This window comes from Clupea harengus, chromosome 3 (assembly GCF_900700415.2).
Source record: "Clupea harengus chromosome 3, Ch_v2.0.2, whole genome shotgun sequence".
Classification (NCBI taxonomy): Eukaryota; Metazoa; Chordata; class Actinopteri; order Clupeiformes; family Clupeidae; genus Clupea; species Clupea harengus.
Genome location: NC_045154.1, coordinates 9817638 through 9836921, shown reverse-complemented (window position 1 = coordinate 9836921; position 19284 = coordinate 9817638). Strand labels below are relative to the sequence as shown.

Here is a 19284-nt window from a genome sequence, read left to right as displayed (position 1 = left end):
CGTCGGCCCAGGGATAAAAAGGCTGCTCTGTTGTGGCCCGGGCCAAACATCTGATTGTTTGGAATTGCATTAATTTGAATGGGAGGCAGAGACAAGAAGAGTGGCTGGGCTGAGTGCCAGTGGCCCGTCCGACACGGAGGAAATGACAGAGGGAAGGAAGGAAAAGAAAAAGACAGAAAGAAAGAAAGAAAGAAAGAAAGAAAAAGAAAGCAAACAAAGACATAAAAGAAAGAAAGTAAGAAAACTGAAAAGACTAAAATGGTCATACAAGTACACAGACAGACACACACAAACAGACACACACACACACACCGAAGATCCTCTGGTATGAATGCTATTGTGATAGCCACGTGATCAACTGACAACCTGATGCTGATGCAACCCTCTCAACACTACACAAACATGAAACTCCAGTGCTCTGCTTGAGTAGGTGTACACAATTTGCCAGCTTACTTAACTCAAATACAAACACAGGACGGGACCATCTGTCCATCAAAAGATTAAAACCAATTATGGAAGCAGGTACGTGAGACAATACATTATGGATGTATAGGCTAACAGCCATTCCAGTTGCATAACAGTGCAACACATGTTAGGTTTTTTTTTACTGGCAAAGAGACAGAGGGAGCAGGTGTTGATGTTTGGGAAGGGGTCCCTTCTTACTCTTGCATCATGGGACATGTTATAAACAGAGTAGGGGAGGTGATGAGTGTGTGGTAACCATGGTGACATGCACAACAGCCCACACCTGCTTATCTTTTCCGGGAAGAGAGGCCTGATGGGACACAGAGCTGAGGTCCTAAAACCCCACACCTCGGGCGGCTGCGCTTATGCACTTCTCCTTTTCCTTCTGTCTGACTGGACCGGTGTGATGCTTACGTCTTTTTCAGTGTGCTGCGCTTTGAGTAGCACTCCACAGTAGTAACACTCCAAAAACAGTGCATTGTGATTACAACACAGGGTCACAGAAGTGAAGCACCTAGTCAACACAGAAAACCAAATTTAAACAAATCAATTAGTTATCTTCCTGTACCTGTAACTGATGTGATCGATATGGTAGCAAAGATTGAGCAGCTTATGACAAGGCCAAACAGCTAACTGGTGTTTCTGTGAGGTTAATAACACGCAAGATGCCAGTGACTCCTTTTGTTTCTGCATTAGCTTGTCTCAAAAGCATTTAGCTAAGCGTTGACAATTCCAGAAATACGCTCAAGTCAATCGTCTCTACCTTCAGATAATGGCTTTCCAGCTAGCGGTGTCATAATCATGACTCAGGATGAGGTGTATGGTACAAGCCAGAACTTGGGAGCAAAAAACCAAGGTGGAGAATGGAGGATTACCAGAAGAGCCATACACTAGGCAACACATTTCACCACAACAGCTTTATTGGTTTATGTGGTACTGCCACACACACACACACACACTAACATGAATGGGAGTTGCACCCGAACATGTACCAATCAGGCAACTCAAGAGGATGCTAAATAATTGATTGGAAGCATTTCTACGGCAATCCAATGCTCCGGTTTAAAAAAGCCCACACAGAACCAGATGTTAATTTGTCTGCATGACTCATCACTGAGCTGATACTGGGCCTCATCCTCATGCACAGCATCTCAGATTGCAGCTGACGGCAGCGCGGGGCTGTGCCAGGTCCGGGCTGCAGGCATTCCAGAGCCTAAGCCACTATCAGGGCAACATCTTCCAGTCTCAGCAGAGCTGCAGAGTAATACCCATTCAGAGATACGATCGCACTGACTCAGGAAGGCACAGAGAGACAGGACAGATGCTCCGCAGTTTTCAGCCGATCCGAATCAGATGAGAGCCCGTAAAAAAAAGCGGGAACATTTGCCTGTGTCTATGTGTCCACGCACCACCATAGAGATACAACATAGAGATTTCAGTGATACAGCCTCACTGTAGCCTTTCGGCTGAAATTTCCTGCTGTATCCTTCAGGATCAGTGAAGTTTGTGGCAATCAATAAGTCAGGTTCTGGATCAGTCAAGTTTTGCAGAGCCACAATAGAGGTTAAAGCAGGACGGGCACCTGGGTGGACTGGACACACCGCCTGAGGAGGCCATGCCTCACGACTCATTGAGGCTAGTCAGGCTTGTAAAAATAGCAGGCAAGGCCATCCAGGCAGATGTCACAATGTTCATTCAAATAAACTCAAGGATAGAAGAGGTGTGTGTGTGTGTGTGTGTGTGTGTGTGTGTGTGTGTGTGTGTGTGTGTGTGTGTGTGTGTGTTGATAGTCTGTCTTTCCAGGATGTTTACAGTCACCTTCCATTAGAAAACACAAACAAAGCTTGAGGTAGCTGCCCATGTGCTTGTGTGGGCTTGACACCAGCGCTGCCCAGAGGCTGAGGGAACATGGGTGCTGTTACCGTGTGACCACGTGACCCCTGCCTACACCGCCCATCCCCTGAACATCCATTGCTTCCAGCTCAGTGCCACTCATCTGTTGTTGCCTCCATGTCTCTCTCTCTATCTCTCTCTCTCTCTTTCACACACACACACACACACACACCACACCACCACCACCACCACCACCAGACTGTCCTTCTGTCCATCTGTTTCTTTCTTTGTGCCATTTCCTCTCTCTCTTTTTCTACCCGTTCTTCCTGCTGCATGTGCTTGTTTTCTTTCCCTCACGTAACCCCTCTCTACATTCTCTGCCTGTACTTCCTCTCCCCCCAGTCAGGTTCTTTGTACAACATCTCCCTTGATTTGGTTTCATTCACGCTGTGTCTTCCTTTTCCTTTCCCTTTACTCTTCTTTCTCCACTTCCTGTCTCGTTCTCTCCGCCTCCATATCTCCCTCTCTTTCCTTTCGCTTCCTTTCTTTAACCTTCAAAGCACTTTGAGCGACGCTCTCACAGCAGCCCGCATGGTTAGCTGCACCTCCTCCCGCTGCACTCCCAAAGGATTCAGTTACCTGTCTGATGTAAATAAATATTTTCTTGTTTTGGTGTGATCTGGTTATTCTTTTGGTGTGACCTGGCACACCATTGCGTAGGTGCGATTCGGCTGTGTCGGTGAGTTGCGGTTTGTGTGTCCCAGCATGTGTGTGCCACCCCCGCCCCGTGAGTGGCTAGTCCCAGTCACAGGCTTACAGCCTGCCTAATGGCCAGTCTTCTCCCCTGCAGGCCCCAGCTCCAACAATGGGATCTGAATTACGGTGGCGTTGTGTGGCTTTGTGTGGGGTGCCGGGGGTTGGGTCAGGGGCGCCGGGGTTGGATGCTGGCTTTTGTTGGGGCCACAGTGAAAAACACTGTGGGTGGGAAATGGCAGGTTTTGGGGGGGTAGTGGTAGTTTGAGAGAGGGGGGGAGAGAGAGAAGGAGGTGTTAGCTGAGTTTATTAAACAGGAGAAAACCAAGAGTGACCACAGATGGTCCTGTCAATAACTTCACACCCCTACTGCCTTCACTACATGCACGCGCACACACACACACACACACACACACACACACACACACACACACACACACACACACACACACACACACACACGGCACCAGTAGGGAGAGCACCCGGCATGGGTTAGTCAAACAGATGGTATGTGTATGTGAAAGAAAGAAAGAGGGAGAAAGAAAGACCGTAATATAGCCTATTAGGACACACAACAGGAAGAGGAAATAAGCATTAGTCCTTCGAAACCAAACACACCCAGTCCATACACACTCACAAAGGGCCAAACAAATTATGACTACGAATGCATCCATCATAGATAATGTCTGTCCCCGAATCGGGAAATTGTCACACAAGTTCAAATGGCAAACTGACATTTAACCATGACAAGACACTGCCATTAACCCAATCCAAACAGTGTCATGCATTTCACACTGCGAGAGGCCTGACACAAACACCTCAATGACCTACATTTCAAATTAATACACCCTCCCATGCCAACTCACGTCACATCACTGATTCGTGCACCACTCGATGCGGCGTTGCCGTTAGCAACAGCATCAACATTATTGGAACCTCTGACCCGACCTAATTAGCACGTTCACGGAGTCGAGACAGTGAGGAGAGACAGCAGTGAGTCTATTAGGTACAGGAGGTGTAACTCAGCATTGTGTGATAAAACGACCTTCGCAGCAACCTCCGGCTGCTCTGATCGCCTCGTCCAAGCCGCCAGATCTAACCCTCAAGTACTGACAACGCTTTGACCTAAAAGTTTAGCAGACCTAAAGAACATTTTGTCAGCTTAAAATACAAGGAGAAAATCAACTCGCTTAAGTTGTTTTTTTAATTCATTTTCAATGGAGATTTGCCATGCACGATGTGGCCATTACATTACCTTCTGCTCATTGCCTTAAGATACATGCATGAAGTGTTTTAGCTTAAAAACAATAGACTGGTAAGATGGTCTCTTCCCTAAACCATTAGAGAGTGTGTCCTTGAGACACACACACACACACACACACACACACACACACACACACACACACACACACACACACACACACACACACACACACACACACACACACACACACACACACACACACACACACACACACACACACACACACACACACACACACACACACACACACACACACACACACACACACACACACACACCCCAACCCAGCCAAATAAAACAGGCGGTTGATGAAAAAAGATGCAACCCTGACATTCGGTTCAGGTTTTAGCCTCCGGGCAGAGAGAAGAGATGAAACTCCTTCTTTTCATGTGTCTCTCATTTCACAGAAAGAGAGAGAGACAGAGAGAGAATACTGACTACCAGCATTCCAATAAAGAAGACAGACAGGCAAATGATGTTCAGGCGCTTATATGGACATATTGAGCTCTGTAATCCCCTCAGTCTATGCATGCATGGACATCCCGTACACACAGACCATACATGAGAGTGTATGTATGAGGAGTCACACCAACACCAAGTCATAGTCAAAATGACAGTCACACAGTAAAGGTGACAGATACGATGTTCATCTTGGTCTGAATGTTTGTGAGGAGAAAGAAAGCTGATTTGTGAGTGATGTCTACCTAAGGAGTTCAAACTCAGTGAACAGCCTAGCGCACTCTGAACATGTGACTAAACAGAGACAGTGAAGCAGGTAAAATGGTTGGCCTTGTAAATTTCACATGACTATTCGTATAATGATGGTCATCAACCCCCTGTCTGATCACTGGCCACATGATACTTGATGTGGCAAATATTGATTGTTCTACAGCCTGTTCAGTTGGCTAACCACCTACTTGGTTCTTCCGTTTGAATACTGCTGAGTATTCTGGCCAACAGACCAATGAGAGCTGGACACACTGCTCACAGGCACATCAGACACACTCCACACACTAGGAGCCGGGCAGATGGTGGGACACACACACACACACACACACACACACACACACACACACACACACACACATGGGAGTGGGGTCATTGGGTCAAACTTTATGATGCTCAGGGACAGGAGGCCTGTCAGCAGCCTCTCCAGAGGGGGCCAGGGTGTCACCCCACCCGAAAATGACAGGGGGGGGGGGTCACAAAACACTTTAAAGGCACTGACCAAGTGAAAACAAGCAGAGTAATTTCTCCTACAGCTGGCCAGAGGAGGGCAAAATAAAACAATAACAACTGTAGACTCGCCCAGCCACCTGGCACCACACTCACACGATGAGGGGGAGAGTCAGAGACAAGGAAGGAGTGACGCAGAGAGAGAGCGAGAAAGAGAAAAAGGCAGAGAGGAGAGTGAGAAATAGAGAGAAAAACTGATAAATAGAGATAAAGACAGGAGGCAGGAGTGGAGGTGAGAGGCAGAGAGAGAGTGCATGGTCACGTTAAAATGAGTACACGTGCCAGGAAATTCTCTCTCAGCTGACGGCTGCCAAGGCCACCGTTTCCAGGACTCACTACCAGCTTAGTGAGAGAGGCATGCTGCTCGCGTCTGAACTGCACAGAGGATGACAAGAATTTAAGTGAAGGTCAGAAAGACAGAGAGATAGAGAGAGGGAAAGATAGAATCACATGGAGCTGGAAGGGGGGGGGGGGGGGACGTTGCACATAGCAAAAACGTTGTGCCAGGTCGCCGGCACAGTTTCCCAAAGTGAGAAATTTGGGCCATTTCAAAGTTTGGTATCAGTGCTCCTCTTCAAAGCTGTTCTGTACCGTGGGAATAGCAAAATCCAGAACACAGTGTCAAGCCTGACAGAGTCAAGCTACCTTATAGAGCAGCACTTCCATTTAAATGCGCAAACACACACGCCTTCAGTTTCTGAGGGGTTTTTATCCAAGAAAAGTGCTAGGAGCTTAAGTAAGTTCTGAATGCTTGTGTCAGCTCCACTGGAAGATATGCTGGCTGATTGCTGTCAGATAAAGGAAGGGAAAAGGAAAAGAGAGGAGAAGAGAAAAGTGATAGAAGGGAAAGAGCTAAAGGAGAGCTAAAAAGACTTATTTAAGACAGACAGAGAGAGAGGTGGGAGAAAGAGACAGCAAGACTAGGTGAGAGCGATAGACAGAGAGAGAGAGAAAGAGAGAGAGAGAGAGAGAGAGACACAGACAGACAGACAGACAGACAGACAGACAGACAGAGAGGGGGGGGGGGAGGGAGGGAGAGAGAGAGAGGTTGGACAGAGACAGCAACACCAAGAGAGAGTGCAGTGGTAGAGAGAGCACAGAGCACACTGGAGAAAAAGAGACTGAGAGCTGCATGACATTTCATTTCTTCTGCCTATGTGTGTGGAGAAATCTCAGAGGTGGGGTGTGAGCGTGGCTGAGTGATGGGGCAGGCACGAGGGTTTGCTGAGGGGGCAGACGGAGAGTAGGGGAGCTGGCACTGGCCCTGGTCCAACAAGACGTCCAAGGGCACAGCATCTTTTCTCTCACGGAGGACCACAGAGTGCCAGGGCATCACACACAAACCATCTGCGCTATCCCAACCGTCACAGTCTCTGCATCTCACTCTGCCTAACTGTCTACTTCCCTGTGATTTTAAAGGATATTTGTACTAGAACAAAAATAAGTTGCCATTACCGAACTAAGTCAAGTCAATCGTCTCTCAGTCCATCCCTCTCGTCTCAGCTACTGCTTGCTGCGCTCCTCTTGTTGAAATCAATACTGATGCATGAATCACAGCCAGTGACCCAGACTCATCTCTATGAGAACCACAACTATGAAACGTGTTTTGGGTTTTAAAGCTGTCTGCCCTACTGATAGGACATTTGGGAGATGCTACACAGTAGCAACATGTAGACACTGGAGAGGAGCCAAAACTTTTCTTAAGTGGCACATCATGGCCTTCGATACAAACAAACACAATAATAACAAAGCCTGTTCATCAGCAGGAGAGCTTGTCTAAGTAGCCGGCTGGCTGTCGACTTTCCTCACACACGCACACAGACACATCTCAAGACCGCAAAACTGACAACGGAAGCCTCAACCAACACAAGGACTGAGGCAGTTATGGCAGTGTTCTAAAACTCCACAGACTTTTACCAACAAAGGCTGAGGACTAATTAGTTAGAAGGCCCTGAAATCCAGAGAATACAAACAATTAACACCAACAAACACACATACAAACAAACGTAATTTATGGCCATCACCCACACACAAATATACACGGCCCTGCTAAGTGTAAGCTTATTAAAAGGGATTTCAACCTCTAGCCAGAGTATCAGGGCTAGAAGGCTGGTGACCATGAGGTCATCGATACCTGACATCCAGATTACTCAACCTTAATCCCGTGGCCCTACACACCACCATTTAGCTGTGGTAATCCCAGGTGTCTTCATGGCACCACCCATCCCATCTCCTTATTCAAAACCATCTGCCACTCACAAGAGCACCGAGAAGGTGGTGGGGTAGTCCACACAAAGATATAGGGCCTATGCTTGTACACCGACAATGCAAACATAACACAGCAGTATCAGAGCCAGAGTAGTTAGGAAATGAGTCTGTTGGCTTGTTACCCGCGAAAGGCTCTTCATGTCCCTGCTTATAAACCTCTGACCCTTTCAGCTTGACATCAGCTGCAAAGTAGTGTTGAGTTTTGACCTCTAGACCAGCAAAGAGTTCTTCAGTAGGAGAAGGATTAATTAACACACATGGATTTTAAAGATCCCCCTAATCTGAAGATTCTTCTCTTTATTTACAGGACAGTGGGTTGAGGTCAATGGGAGCCTGGTAAAGATAATGATTATGCTGCTGAAACTAGGGTGACCAGACGTCCCTGGTTTCCGTTTTCAAAGATAAAAACATTACACTGTTTTTGAGGTGTTTACGTGTCTGAACTGAAAATGTCCCCGGATTTTGTCTCTGAAATATGGTCACCTTATCCTGGACGGTACTCAATGCATTTTTCCCTTTGACGTTTAGTTAACAGTGTGTGGTTACCCTGGTAACAATCACAGTGCATAGGGAACAGTCTGAAACCGCTCAATATGCGGACAAGCACAAGAGGATGAACGTTCCTCTCGTGGGATGTGTGCTGACCACTAGACACTGCACATCCTCTCTCAAATATACATAACTGTTAACGGACTGGTCCAGAATAAATCATGATGAGACTGCTCTGCTAAGTGAAGCATGATTGAGATGTAGTGAGTGTCAAGTTATACATATCCTGGAACAAGCGCAGTAGGCTTACTTGCCAGCATTTGCTGTGGCGACCACCAACGCACACATGATTGTTGATCTCAGCAATGTCCTTCTATTATTATTACTACCATGCCTCTTCCTCTCCCTGAACCCCAACAAGAAGTTTCCACCCGCCCCTACAATGACTGTGTGACCGTGCATCATAGTACTATTAAAGGCCTGAGTCATCGCAAGGGAGGGGGTCTGCACATTCCTGCCAAATGAAGGCCTCAGTCCAAGCATACACAAACTCAACTCTCTCCCTCTCTCAGCATGAATAAACAGTATTTCAATCTGCCACAACCATGGAGACGGTGTTCCCGGACACCAGCCAATCAACGGGGTTACAACAGATTTTCAATGTTGACTTCAGGCATGAAAAGGTTAAAATAAGAAAGCGAAGGACAGAGAGGCAAGACAGCAGAAGTCTTCTCAGTTTATGGAGGACTGAAAGGATCAGCGGGGAAGTTAGGAAAACGTTTGAGTGTTTACAGCTCCTTGCCGTCATCAGGAACTCTGCAACAACATTTCATTCCGTCCTGTCAGCTGACCGCAGACCCGCTCTGATTCAGACAGACAACAGTTCAAAAGCCAGGGGAGCTATTTAAGAACGCTTGGTGTTCTTCGGATGGATTAAGGCTTTAAATAAGGCACTGCGGGTTTCTGAAAGTCTGCGACACAGGGGGCAGCCAGTGACCACTGCGAGGCCTTTTACTTTTCAAATTAGAATTCTCTACTATATGGACATTTAAACATGGTCTAAATGGGGTTAAACATACAGGACATGGGTCCAGAACAATGATATGTGCTCAATTAAACAACATTCGGTCAGGCTCAGGCTATTAGCTGTCAAGTCACCGAAAAATCAACTCTGTAGACATGTTTATGATTTGATTCCCTCGACAAGACTCCTTAATCCACTGCTGAAAATACAGACACATGTCCTCTGAGGATCTCTGTAACGTCCCCACAGGACACGACTGCACAGTCCTGTAACCAGAATAATAGCTACCAGATGCAAGCTAGTTTGCTTTGAAATTTCTTTAAGACATTTTGCACAAATAAAAATACGATGTCTCGCTGCTTCTTTAGCCTGGACAAACGTGTTTGAATGATTAAAAAAAACATTCATTAGGCTACTGGATTCGTGTAAACGTTTCAAAGGTTCCAAATGGTATCTTACCTTTTACTTGACTCTCGTATTCCGCGATTATTTCTTTATCTTTCTTGAACTTCGGGGGATTAGACATTTTAAAGTCTTTTGTGAGCGCCAAAGAGCAGCTTAGTTATCTGGAGTTCAAAACTTGCCAACAATTCGCCCTGCTGTCCGCCTAGTAGAACAAGCGTTGCATCCCACCCGTAGAAAAGTGGCTACATGAAGAAAAAAGAAATTCGTGTTTGTCTCAATATTTTTAGACTAAAACCAACAAACACGATGACTACTGAAGTCCATTGTTTTCGAGGCACGTTTGATAAAGCCGTATGCACTCTCCGAGCCCCCAGAAATCTGTTATCAATGAAATCACGGAGAGAGCAGCAGCCGCCTGCAAGCAACAGCAGCAAACTGAACAAGCCACAGAATCTCCAATTGGCACAACAACACTGTACACTCTCCAATCAGCCAACTGGTCCTTTCTGAAGTCAAAAGAGTTCTTCGTGGAAGGAAAAATGACGCATAGGCGCAACATTCATTGTGTAATATGTCGTACCAATGTAGCGATTAACGACTGTGGCGAGGCTAACATTTCCTCCCGTGCTCATAACCGCTGCCCCGTCCCACACTTCCAGTCTTTCGCCGTTATTGCTCAGTCGGTCTGCAGCGCAGCTGTCGGATTGTCCCTGAAAATGGGAGGGATTGGAGAGGCACTCGGCGGAAACATGGAATAGATTGACAACTTCTCTCACCAGTCGTTCTGAATAGGTCGTTGAATGAAACTCTCAAGGGGGTCTCCTAGAAATACTTCCCGTCTTACTATAGGCTCAAGTCACTTTAAATTGTGGTAGCCAAGTTGTATTTTTGTTCAGATGCAATTAACTGTAGTCTAACTTTAGGTTCATCATAGCACTTGATATTCAACAATTAGGCAGGTAGGACTAGGCTTACCTATGACTATGTGGTTTTTTTTATTCCAGATACGGGTGGCCCACTATAAGCAACTTGTTGATTTGTCTCTAACACCAACAGCCAATAACTGGGTTTGATTGATAGGAAGTTTGACTAAAAATAAATCAGCCTCTGATTTTTTCAGAGCTGGGCATGGAGTTCAAGAAATGTTTTGTATAAAAGTAGCCCATTTTAATCACGTAGGTTACTTCAGTCTGTCGTTTGATTTCAGTTTAAGCTATTGATATATAAGGTAAAAGGCTTCATTCACACTGCAGCGAGCATTTACTCTGCATGATGAAACGAGTGATATAGTGTAAACCAGGGGTACTCAATAGGCGGACCGCGGTCCGGATCCGGACCCAGACGCAATCAAATTTGGACCGAAGCCTAAATCAAAATTCTAATTGAATCATGATCAAGCGAGGTTTCATTGGTGCGTGATTTCGCGCTATATATTTTTTTCCTACTCGATGTGGTTTCTATCTTCCGTGTCCAATCCAGAGGTCCAATCAGGAGCTGTAATATAACAACTTCACTATGACAACTCACTCACTTACTCAATGTTGGCCGCGAGCTCTGTGGGTCACGCAGGTTGTGTGTGTCAATGGCAACAATGCCAGCAGATAGATATGTGAACGGTATTTTTTTTCTCAGCGAACGAAAATCATGGCGTGCTTTAAACCCGACAAAAAGAGAAAAGTTGATTCCAAAAATCGCGAATTTAAGACAGACTGGACTGACAAGTATGCATTTGTGCTGCCTGTGGGGAGCACAAAACCGATGTGTTTAATCTGTAACGAGACGGTTGCCCTTGTCAAAAGTGGTAACGTGAAACGTCACTATGAAACAAAGCATGCACACTTCGAACAAAAATACCCGCAGAACTCTGAGGTAAGGGGCAGAAAAAGAAACCATCTGCAATCATACCAAGCAACATGCAGTGTAATAGTTAGATCAGCCACACAACAAGAGCGTGCATACCTCAACATATATCAGAATCAGAATCAGAATCATGTTTATTGGCCAAGTACATTTTCATATACAAGGAATTTTTTCTGGGTTTAGTTGCTCTCAATGTACTGAAAATATGCAGTATAACACAACAGTTTAGGATAGAGATACTGTTGTGAGTCTGCCTTTTCAACCATGAATATGGTGAAAAACAAATACAGGAGCACACCCAATGAACACTTACATCAGAGCCTCCGCCTGGCCATCACACCTTTTATGCCCAAGTTTAAACCACAAAAAAGTGTCACCTTTCACACAAATAAGGCCAGACCACATAACCGTTTGTGCGTACGGTAGTTTGAACGTTTTTGTTGGAGTTATGTTTTTGGATTTTGACCGTCACTGTTCCGGACCCTGGACTGAATGGAAATTTGGCGAGTGGACCTTTTGGGTTTCTAATTGAGTACCCCTGGTGTAAACGCTCAATAATTCTTCACATGATCACATGACTGCACTCCGACCAGATTCTTACTATGCAAAGTAAGCCTACAATCAGAGAACTTCAGCCGTGGTAGTAGCCTACAGCCATAATAAAACAGTGCATTGGTGACTCCTAGTGGCCTTTTTTGGAAAATACACACCACTTTAGCCGCATTGGTCGGATTTCCAATTCATTAAAGATCAGTTTCGCGGCTCCGTCCAAAAGATTTTATGTGCAGTAACTTAAGTACTTGCTCTCTTTTTCACATATTTCTGTGGTTTTAGTTATTAACAGTAGCTCCCGGACATACACCTTGTGCAGTTGCTTTAGGTCAATTATAGCTTTGAGGGTCTTTGAACAAAGAGTTTGTAAATACAAATTTTACATTTCTTTAACTAATCAAAACAGACAAAATGATTTTGTATTAAAAAATAATAATTTAATGTGCTGCATTCCTTTCAATGCACTCTACTAATCATATCAGCAATGACAACTTCCAAACACAGGAGTTGCTGCAAAACTTGGCACATGAAGGCAAATGAAAAGAACACGAAATTTGAATTGATGACTCACACATTTTAAAATGTATGCATCAGGCCTTTCTTTACTCATTACCTCATCAGTGTGATAAAGCCTTTGACTGAGATAGCAATATACCTCAATAAAAGATGAAAATTAATTTCATGTAGTGTTAATCACTCCCTAAAATAAACACACACACACACACACACACACACACACACACACACACACACACACACACACACATATACATATAAACAAACACAACAGTGAGAAAACAACTACTCTTGCAGGAAATATAAACACTGATACAGCGGCTTTAAACTGAGAACAAAACCACAGTTGATTTTAAAAAACTAAACACAAAAAAAAACATTTACAGTAGTTATCACATTGTCAGAATTTACCCCTGTGCCTGTTACATACTAAGTACAAAATAACATAACTTTTTGACAATTTGCCAACACTGAGTATACTATAGTGGAAAGGTGCTTATTATGCGTCGTTTGTGCTCTCAGTATTTGTGTGTAGTGCTGATGGAAATTGATGTACAATGCAAAATGTAGCGGAAGTTGATGAAATACGCAAAAAAAGGTTAAATAAACAAATCATGCAAGCCATATGGACTAATCCTAGGATCATTATCTTTAATAAAATGCTAGTTATATGTTTCTGTTGTTGTTGTTTTTTAATCAAGACTATCTAAAGTCAGATTGTTCTGCAATGTTGTTTGCTTTGGCATTGTGAGGTCTCATAAATGTACCAGTTAGTACACACAAAATAACACAGATGCCCATACAGTATCTGTGCAAGTTTCCTCTGTGTTTTACAATTGGACTGTGATACAATTTTTGTTACTGATTACAGTTTTCAGTATAATCCTAGAGACTACTTCTCAGAGCATATATTTGGGTGATATTTGTCAGAAACACTAAGTCAGCTATTTGAGTTTTACAAAAACAGTATGGTTTACAGCAGTTGCTATCATTTAAGAGCTATTAAGAATGCATTTACTACACTATTAAGAGTTGTGAACTATGTGTGCTTTATATTTAAGTACCTGGCATGCGATGGAAATAAAAGTACAAAATTACAGATTCCCCACCTGACTCCCTCTCTCCCAAGTGGACCAGTCCTCCCCCACAGTGCCCCCTAGCTGCTCAGCTGACTTTAAAGAAGGCGTCTTCCAGCACCTCAGTGAAGCGCTCCTTCATCTGTTGCCTGAAGCCACTGTACCACTCCAGCAGCCTCCTCCTCCTCTCCTCTCTCTGTGCCTGGCTCATGCCCCTCTCGCTCTGCAGGATGGCCGGCAGCTCCTTCCAGTCCTTCACGAAGATGAAGGGGGCACCGGCTTCCTTGAGGAGCCGGAGGGGGGAGCTGCGTCCCTCCGTGCATCTGCCTTTGGTCTGAATGTCCTCCACCACGGGCAGTGAGCCGTACGCACAGGCCTCGTAGATGCGGTAGCACTCGGCATTCACACCCACCGGGCACAGGGTGAGCTCACTCTGCGCCAACGCTGACTGGTACTGACGGAGGGACTCTGCGGTCTCCTGGGGTAACCACCTAATAAGGAAGGAAAGGGCACAGAGCAGGGATGTGTGAGTGAGTGAGAGGCTGTCACACAGAGCCTTTACAAAATAATATAGTAATAAAGACAACAAGAGAGACATAGATTTCATGAGGAGATACAGAGACTGAGCAGGGCTGAAAGAATCTACTACTAGCAGTTTGCTCAGAAATCGTTTCAAATGATCATCATTACTAATATCAAGAGATTAGCTTAACAGCACACCTGGACAGGGTGGCAGTTACTATCTCAGATTCATGCTAAATGGAGGTTGTAAACTATGACTACATTCCATTGCTACTTCTTATCAAAAACTTAATTCGATGGAAATTTTAATTTGTTAAATTAGTAATGTTAGCACTTCAAATCCTTAAGCAATCGGAGACATACTTCTCTCGAGCATTGGTGATGCACTCCTTCTCCAGGTTATCCTGTTTCAGGATGTTCATAAGGATCTCTCGAGAAGAGTTCTTGTAGACTGTGCCCAGAAAATTGCAGAGGTACGGTCTATTGGTGCTCACCAGCTGTGCGGTTGGCATAACGACAGGGAAGTGTCTGTACCTAAAAAGCAGAGCAAAAAGTAAGAGGTTACATTAACTGACATTATGATAATGATAACATATTTGACTCATAACATGACAAGGGCTGTATGATTTTTAATAATGTGAATCTATAAACAGTGATTAAACAAAGACTTTTCAGTATTTTCAAACTGGAAACTAATATCAACAGTAAATGCATGTTCAATAATAACAACCATCATCATTTCAGCAAAGTTTAGAGCACTAGCATGTATACATATTGTGTAGAGGCAGGAAAGACTGAGCTCTGTGGTAGTAACCCTTAATTATCAACATTCAGGAAATGCACAAGCAATAAGGCTAATGCGCATGGCTATTTTGGCCTCATGTTACATCTTATGACCCCAACGGCATATTTTATATTGATAACATAGACAGAGAAAAGCAAAGAGTCCTTACGTTGCCACTCCTAAGGGCCATTGAAACACATCCTTGTCATTGACCCACGGGCTGTCATACACCAGGAAGAGCACATCGACAAAACCGCCATGACGTCTGAGGTAAGGACTGATCCAGTCATTGGTGCACTGCTCGCTTCCCAGCAGGACCACAGCCACATGGGTCACGGTGTGGGCTTGTACCAGGGCGTGTGCATGCTGCAACCACTGAGTAGAGTAGGAGATCTTCTGCTGCTCACGGCCATTTAAAACCAGTACCACACTGTCTGTGTCCACAGGAATGTGCCCCTGAACCACAGCAGGTCCAGTATAAAAGCTGTGAAAGAGAGTGGCGAGTAGGACACACTTAGCCCTTTTTGAATGACACTCTTTTTGAGCTGTGTACATAAATAAAAGAAAATTCCCTCTAGCAGAGCTCACAGGCTCTGATTAGTTGAGTTGCTATACAACATAATATCTATATACTGCAAGCAACGATAATGTAATGAAACACACAATCCTGGTGGAACAATAAAGGATGAGAGGTAGTAAACTGTTTCTACCTGAAATTGATTTTTCCCGACAGGATCTCTCCTTCTCTCCACTGGCCTGTTTTATCAGTAGGGTTCAGAGGACCTTCTAAGATATGCTCCCATAAATACAGCCCTGTGCAAATAAAAGAAAACACATTTTCACTTACACAGGAATAGTGGGAACAGGATAAAAACAGGCCCACATGTCTAAATACTGACTCCAACTGAAGTATTGGGTTGGGCATCACATTGTTTCAGTATGCCTTTATCAATTTCACACTTGTTGGGGTTGGAAGAGGCAAGTATTACCTATGGCTGCTTTGCCCCAGATCTGTACTTTGTATCTCTTGGTTCTGCTTTTGGCGATCAATCCTAACTGCCCCTTGAAGGCATCTCCGCGTTTCTGCTGGATGTTGATTTCTTTTGCCAACTCCTCCTCCCAAGGATTCCACTCCTTTTCCACTGTGGATGGAGCCTGTGCATGCTTAGGGTCAAGTTTAGCATCGCCTGTACACAAATGAAAAAAATATATTTGTCATTTCCAAATTGAGCAAGTATCTTATCATTTTCCAATCGATCTGTGGCTATGCATGTTTAGGAAGAACATGAATGTTAACAAACGTGTAAATCTGTTTCGGAAGACAATTTGCGGCAACCACATTAAATGACCCAGTGCGCCCTGACCATGCGAATGATTTATCGGTAACAATAACCATTACACTGCCGAGCTCATTGCGAATATAAGTATCGCATCAGGTATATTTTGCTCATAAACCTACATTTGTAAGCAAGCTCACGTTAGCTGCCTGTGTTTGCATGATGTGGAACCTACCAGCAGAAACCTTTTTCACCACTCTGTGGACGCGAGACATAATCCTCTTACTGAAGAATACATTATATGCCGCATACAATGAAAAAGCGACATATGCAGCTACAACGAGAGCCACGATTTTTCGACGAAGAACTCTCATCATCTCATGTTACCATCCTGCATACTAATTACTTACAGTGAATCTAATGTTTACAATTGTCTCTAAAATCCTACTGACATAGGACCCATCAGGACCAAATACGTCATAATTTTTAGTGTGGCCACTAAATATGCCTGCAAGAAATTCCACAAAATATCGTTTTAGGAAGACAAGGGAAGGAAATATCAAGGAGTTGGGATTATATATTTGTGTATTCATAGACTGTTACCCCAACGTTAATTTAAAAGATATTAATACTTAAGGAAGCTTGCATTTTCCAGAGAGGCATTACTTGGATATCTACATCCGTAGCTTCCCTCGGTGTAGCGCCTGTTGTCACAGAGTTGAACGAAAGCGCTCTACGAAGGTCGAAGTCACCAAACCGGTGATTTTTTTTTTTGCGTGGACAATATGATGTCCTTAGCGTGTCGTTCTGGGGCTCTGACCCCACACTTACAGGCAACCAACGTCGCTGTAAGCGGGACGTTAAAAGCTTTAACACCAGGGATCTTTAACACAAGTGAAAATGTGAAGAAAGCCCTTAATTCCAAGACGAGGCCCTCATGCGTCACAGGTATGGGTCCGTTAAGGATACGCCATCTAGGCTAACTAGATAGGTTAGCTAACCGTTAAATAATGCTGTATGTTTGCACTTTTCGTGTAGTTGGTAGGTTGAGTAATTTCATGTACTGTGACCTGGACAAAGGCGACACGTAGTATAGCTAAAGTTGTTTAGAAATATTTGGCTCATATCACTGACCTTGTTTGATCTCGAACGTCATGTAATCTCAACAAGGAGACGTTTGAACTGTGGGTTGTTGGCACACGAATGTTCAGACTACAAGATTTCAGTCCACAAAATGAAATTAATGACGATTGTGTAAATACTCCTAATTCTTTTTTAGAAGTCGCAGATAGCTGTCAAGTATGTAATGTTACCTACCTGCAGGTAACTAATGTCAACATTTAACTGTCATCTAGCAGTAACGTAGGCTTATTTATGCTTATATTTATGCGTATTTATTAGTTGAGAAAATGTAGCCAATATCTCAATGATGCTATGCTAAAGGAACAGAAAAGATAATGAATCATGATATCCCTCTTTATGCTATGTCATTGCCAGTATTTTCTTCAGGTAGTTTTGTGCATTTTTAGTGTTTTCAGTGCATTGAGCACAAACCAGATACAATATAATGTTTGACATTGGGGAACATGATCCACAGAAATATTGGGAAATGCCGTTTTGTTAACCAAGTCATTGAAACTACATTACATTATGGTTACAATGTGCTCAATTTGGGCAAAAGTACTCTGAATATCACATAAGTGAAGATGGATAAGAACTCATTAGGGAGATCCAAGTAAATTCTTACGAAATGGGTCGGACACATCTGTTTTAACCTCCTCAGTAGCATCCATATTGTAGGTGGTCTGACTTTACACAGGCCTCGGTCGTTGTCATTACTTCAATCAACCCACATAGCTCACTGATCTCGAGTACAAAACATATACTTAAAATAATTTTAAATACTCCAGAATGTTTGTAAAACAGGACAAAAATCCTTATCCAAATCTTATCTTTTAATAATGTCCCTACTCTTGGTGGGCAAGTTTTAAAATGAAGTCAAAATTCTCTACATGTGTTAGATCGTAGGAACTGTCGTCTTGGTCTACTGACTGTTCATTGGGAGTTGGTTTGTCTGTGTCCATAATTGGAAGGAGGCCTGAATCTAGTAGATTACTCACTTTTTAAATTGGGCTGTCATGACAAAGGAACTGTACATTTGAATTGCTTTGCAGTTTGAATCGTTTGATTTGATGTGTAGATTTGTCAGACTTTATGAGATGTCTGTTGCTTTTGTAGGTTGCACTGGAGTCCGATTTGCCCATACAGACATCAAGATCCCGGACTTCTCAGATTACCGCCGGCCAGATGTGATGGACCCAAACAAGTCCTCACAGGACAGCAGCGAATCCAGGCGGACCTTCTCCTACCTGCTGACAGGCTCCACCGCCATTGTGGGCGTCTACGCAGCCAAGACAGTGGTGACACAGTTTATCACCTCCATGAGTGCTTCGGCCGACGTGTTGGCCTTGTCCCAGATCGAGATCAAGCTGGGCGACATCCCTGAAGGCAAGAACATGACCTTCAAGTGGCGTGGGAAACCACTGTTTGTCCGCCACCGCACCGAAAAGGAGATCGCCGCCGAGCTTGCTGTGGATCTGTCAGAGCTTCGCGACCCCGAGCATGACAAAGACCGTGTCCAGAATCCCTCCTGGGTCATCGTTCTTGGAGTCTGCACCCACCTGGGCTGTGTGCCTATCGCTAACGCTGGAGACTATGGCGGCTACTACTGCCCCTGCCATGGCTCCCACTACGACGCTTCAGGCCGCATCCGCAAGGGACCCGCACCCCTCAACCTGGAGGTGCCTTACTATGAGTTCCCAGATGAGGATACAGTAGTCGTGGGCTAGACAGGCTAAGGCGAAAGACTGATACTCCTTCTGTTTGCGTTCCGAGTTAAATGTGTCCGGCCAAATATAAAGTATAATAAATATTATTTTAAAACACTCGCTGGGAATGCA

At 44.3% G+C, this 19284-nt stretch overlaps 3 protein-coding genes across 4 annotated transcripts in view; 1 reads left to right on the top strand and 2 right to left on the bottom strand.

Moving 5' to 3' along the window:
• srgap1a (SLIT-ROBO Rho GTPase activating protein 1a) overlaps positions 1-10551 on the bottom strand; it is a 102844-nt gene extending 92293 nt beyond the window's left edge. For both annotated transcript variants that reach the window (XM_031564517.2, XM_031564519.1), the window contains exon 1: positions 9792-10551. In XM_031564517.2, the coding sequence (XP_031420377.1) occupies positions 9792-9858 (67 nt within the window). In that variant the 5' untranslated portion in view covers positions 9859-10551. The remainder of the gene's footprint in view (positions 1-9791) is intronic.
• Positions 10552-12564: 2013 nt separating this feature from the next.
• On the bottom strand, positions 12565-16766 carry rxylt1 (ribitol xylosyltransferase 1). The gene is made up of 6 exons (XM_031564516.2): positions 16560-16766; positions 16037-16234; positions 15758-15860; positions 15217-15531; positions 14627-14797; positions 12565-14232 (listed from the first exon to the last, which is right to left on the bottom strand). Exons 1-6 carry the CDS (start codon positions 16699-16701, stop codon positions 13830-13832), a joined length of 1332 nt encoding a protein of 443 aa, XP_031420376.1. The 5' UTR covers positions 16702-16766; the 3' UTR covers positions 12565-13829.
• Positions 16767-17027: 261 nt separating this feature from the next.
• On the top strand, positions 17028-19272 carry LOC105905159 (cytochrome b-c1 complex subunit Rieske, mitochondrial-like). Its single transcript, XM_012833155.3, has 2 exons — positions 17028-17272; positions 18563-19272. Exons 1-2 carry the CDS (start codon positions 17110-17112, stop codon positions 19171-19173), a joined length of 774 nt encoding a protein of 257 aa, XP_012688609.1. The 5' UTR covers positions 17028-17109; the 3' UTR covers positions 19174-19272.
• Positions 19273-19284: the final 12 nt, after the last annotated feature.

Coding starts and splice junctions, on each gene's coding strand:
- rxylt1 (XM_031564516.2), bottom strand. CDS start 16,701: ATGATGAGAGTTCTTCGTCGAAAAATCGTGGCTCTCGTTGTAGCTGCA. Junction 15,532..15,757: donor TCGGGAAAAATCAATTTCAG/GTAGAAACAGTT, acceptor TCTCTTTCACAG/CTTTTATACTGGACCTGCTG. Junction 14,233..14,626: donor ATCACCAATGCTCGAGAGAA/GTATGTCTCCGA, acceptor CTTCCTTATTAG/GTGGTTACCCCAGGAGACCG.
- LOC105905159 (XM_012833155.3), top strand. CDS start 17,110: ATGATGTCCTTAGCGTGTCGTTCTGGGGCTCTGACCCCACACTTACAG. Junction 17,273..18,562: donor GAGGCCCTCATGCGTCACAG/GTATGGGTCCGT, acceptor TTGCTTTTGTAG/GTTGCACTGGAGTCCGATTT.